We start from the raw sequence: 3,820 nt of genomic DNA, 5'->3' as shown, positions 1-3,820 counted from the left end.
GCACAGTTAGGCAGCGCGTCAGTCTCATAATCTGAAGGTCGTGAGTTCGAGCTTCACACTGGGCACTGTAAATAAATACAATTTAAATTCACGTCTGGCGCACTTTAATGCCCTGTGAATGTAACGTGTACGTTCCCTTGGAACTGGAATCATGGCGGAATATCATGTGAAGTCCACTTCGCAGGGCACTTACGGTCGAATAAGAAAACGCTTGAATGCTGCTGCCTGAACAAGAGACCTCCTTACTGAAGTGAACTGGTGTCACTATCTCGCGAACGCGGCGGCGGATTCTCCACCAAATTCGGGGGACCCCTTCAGCTCGAGGAGCCCTCTCGAATGCCACCCTCCGCACGTCGGTAGCCCCCCGGGATCGTCAGATCAGTCGGCGCCCGACCACGAATAACTCCCGGACACCGGGGACTATCGACGTGGGGGTGGTTTCATGCGAAAGTGGGCCTCGAGACGTACACTCGATTTGGCGTTCGAGAGGGTTCCTCGAGCTGAAGGGATCCCCCGAATTTGGTGCGGATCAGCCGCGCCGTTACGGAGATATGGCCGTTCAAAGTTTCAATGGTATTCTATACACTTAAAGCGTTTCATCCAGGTCGCCAGTAGCAAACAATGGAGCATGCTCTGCTGGACAAACTACGTAATTACACCATTTACACGCATTTTATCTGCGTTGTATGTTCTGTAAAAAAATGTTACGATACCGATATATCTGCGACAGACTCATATCGGCTGATAAAATCGGCAAAACGAATATCGGTCGGGCTCTAGTAGAGTCAGTGTTGAAGTAAATGTTGTAAACTGACTGATTTCTGACTCCTCAAAAGCCTCACTGTTTCAATGCCATCAGGTGCTTTTAATTTCTTTACATATGTTTGTATGTTTTGTAGCAAATGTGGGTTTTTGATGAAGAAATCGGAATGAACTTGAGGGAGATCACGTTCGTCCCTGGATTATATAAAATCTTTGACGAGATCCTTGGTAAGAATACTGTTATGTTAACTAGTTAGTAGTGAATAGTGTGTTCCCTAATGTAAAGTGTTACCATATTATCTCTTTTTACCATTAATTTTGTGCAGAATTGCTGTATTTGCTGTAGTCATGTAAAAACATTTGAGAGAATTGTGAATTTTATTGCTGATAAATGCAGTTTTGTTTTTAATAGAAGAGTTACGTAAAACTACCATCATAACAAGCGATGACATCAAAATCACTAGCACTAAAAATATAGATGTCATCGCTTGTTATAATGGTAGTTTTATAGGTAAATCGGCTATTTTCAAAAATTATATCTGGATAATAAATATCTGTGATATTTTATGCTCTAACATCGAATTTTCTGTCCCATCAGTCAATGCAGCTGATAACAAACAGAGAGACAAGAACATGACCACCATCAAAATCACCATTGACCCGTGAGTGCTGCTTTAAAAGTCTCATTCACATCTGCTGAGTAACGACTCCAAATACTCTCGTATCAAATTAATGTTGGTGCTGACAGTTGACAGCACTGCAGTGGCAAGAAGTTGATGTGATTGTTGGGAGAGCGTGCAGTGGGTGTAATGATCTAATAAACACCCATGGCTGCTCATTTCACATTCACTTCACATCCATAACCACAAATCTTTAGTAATAGTACTTCATTTATAATAAAAACAGTATGGCATATATACAGTATATTATACTTAATAAAATTTTTTTTACTTCTTCTTGCATCTTCTGTCTCTTTGTGTTGTAATGTCCTAACCTGTCTGTTCTAATAGAGAGTCCAACACCATCGCCGTGTGGAATAATGGGAAGGGAATTCCTGTGGTAGAACACAAAGATGAGAAGATGTTCGTGCCTGCGCTGATCTTTGGACATCTCCTCACCTCGAGCAACTATAATGACAATGAGAAGAAAGTCACAGGTAATGCATGCACGCATAATTAAATACTGCAGTTATGCAGTGGTGCATCTTCAGAAACTTCTCTGTGATGGAGTTAGTTTTTGTTGGTAGTGTTTTGCTCATTTTCTGGTCATTATTGAACTTGTTGTCTAAGTCACAGAACGGGCAAGCAATATTTTATGCGATCACGATTTCTGCCTTTCATAGTTAAAAAATAGTGTGTAGTATTGGTGTGCTAGCGAACCAAAAATATATCGGTGTTTATGCCTTACATTGGCATTTTAAGCCTTGTTAAATCTTGATTTTTGCAGTTGTGGCTCACGCTGTGCAGACAACATATTGAGACAGAAAAATGCACTATGACCTATTCGTCAACACGAGTCAGTTCAAAATGGACCCTTTTCACAAAACTGATGATGCATTTCAATGGTCATCAGCATCGTAAATCCTCGAAATTTTGATATATATATTTTTGATATATTTTGGCCTGAGTTGAGAACCCCTGCTTTGGTCTATGCTGTTTCAGATGATGCATGAGTACTTCACTAGACATTATATAGAGTGCCTCCCATCTAATAATTGCAGGATACTTTGTGTTTTTTTTCACTTTCCATTAGAAACAAAGTCTCATCTTTCAGATTCTGTCCATTTTATTTATCAATTATACATTGCGTAATCGTTAACCTTACTATTTACTACAAAATGCATTTACTTTTAAATTACATTTACATTTAGTCATTTAACAGATGCTTTTATCCAAAGCGAATTACAAATGAGGACAATAGAAGCAATCAAAACCAACAAAAGAGCAATGATACGCAAGTGCTATTTCAAGTCTCGGTTAGCCGCAGGAAGGTGTTTTTTTTTAAAATAATAAATAAAAAGAAAACAAGTAGATAGAATAGAAAAAGAACAGAGAAAGCTAGTGTTAGAGGCCTTTTTTTTTATAAAAAAGAAAACAAATAGAGAAAATAGAATTAGAATAGAAAGTGCTAGAGTTAGAAGGTCAAAAAAAGTTTATTGTGATTAAGCAAAAAGTTACTATGCTATATTTTTACCCTACCTGTGTCCACCGATGCAGAAGAAATCCACTCAAAGTGATAAAAAAGTGGATCTGAAGCAGTCAGTCTGCTAAATTCATCATTTCCACTCTAATCAATAGTTATATAACAAACACGACATCTTGCAGTACTGTAACTTGTGACGTCACAGGGTTGGTCGTTTTGCCATTCACATTTAGTATGTTTGTGCTTGTTAGACAAGTTAAGCCAGTCAAGTTTATTTGTATGGAGGCCTGAGCATGACATGCGGGGGAAAAGTGAAAGATATCAAGGCCACAAATTAATTTATTCTCATTTTAGTTAAATCATGGCCACACTGTACAAATTCGTTCCTCAATTTTAATTTTATTTTGCTTTATTTTACATTACTTTCTTTTTCTATTGGTGTCTGGAATTGCCAATATGCAGTAAACAAAGCAGATTTCATTACATCTATTACTAGTCATTTAAGGCTAAACCTCATGGCCCTGACAGAGACCTGGATCAAACCAGAGGACACTGTTACACCTGCAGCACTTTCCAATAATTTCTAATTTTCCCACACTCCCCGTCTGACTGGAAGAGGTGGAGGTACTGGTCTGCTTGTCTCTAATGATTGGAAATGTAATCCTTTACCATCTCTGAGTATCAACAGCTCCTTTGAATCACATTCAGTTACTATTACCCATCCTCTTAAAATCCATTTTGTAGTTGTTTATAGACCCCCAGGACCACTAGGTAACTTCTTGGATGAATTAGATGTGCTGCTCTCAAACTTTCCTGAGGATGGTACTCCTCTAGTTATGCTTGGAGACTTAAGCATCCACCTACATAAACCTCAGGCTGCAGACTTCTACACTCTGCTTGCCTCTTTTGATCTCAA

The 3,820-nt window shown here is 38.8% G+C and overlaps 1 protein-coding gene across 2 annotated transcripts in view; it reads left to right on the top strand.

The window, feature by feature from the left end:
- LOC107717721 (DNA topoisomerase 2-beta-like) overlaps window positions 1–3,820 on the top strand; it is a 44,851-nt gene that overhangs the window by 3,748 nt on the left and 37,283 nt on the right. For both annotated transcript variants that reach the window (XM_016524559.1, XM_016524558.1), the window contains exons 3-5: window positions 900–990; window positions 1,361–1,424; window positions 1,773–1,918. In XM_016524559.1, coding sequence (XP_016380045.1) covers window positions 900–990; window positions 1,361–1,424; window positions 1,773–1,918 — 301 coding nt within the window. The remainder of the gene's footprint in view (window positions 1–899; window positions 991–1,360; window positions 1,425–1,772; window positions 1,919–3,820) is intronic.

Source organism: Sinocyclocheilus rhinocerous, unplaced genomic scaffold, assembly GCF_001515625.1.
Source record: "Sinocyclocheilus rhinocerous isolate Xijiao unplaced genomic scaffold, SAMN03320098_v1.1 scaffold2318, whole genome shotgun sequence".
NCBI lineage: Eukaryota > Metazoa > Chordata > Actinopteri > Cypriniformes > Cyprinidae > Sinocyclocheilus > Sinocyclocheilus rhinocerous.
The sequence above is the reverse complement of the archived record's forward strand: the minus strand, read 5'-3'. Positions and strand labels throughout refer to the sequence as shown.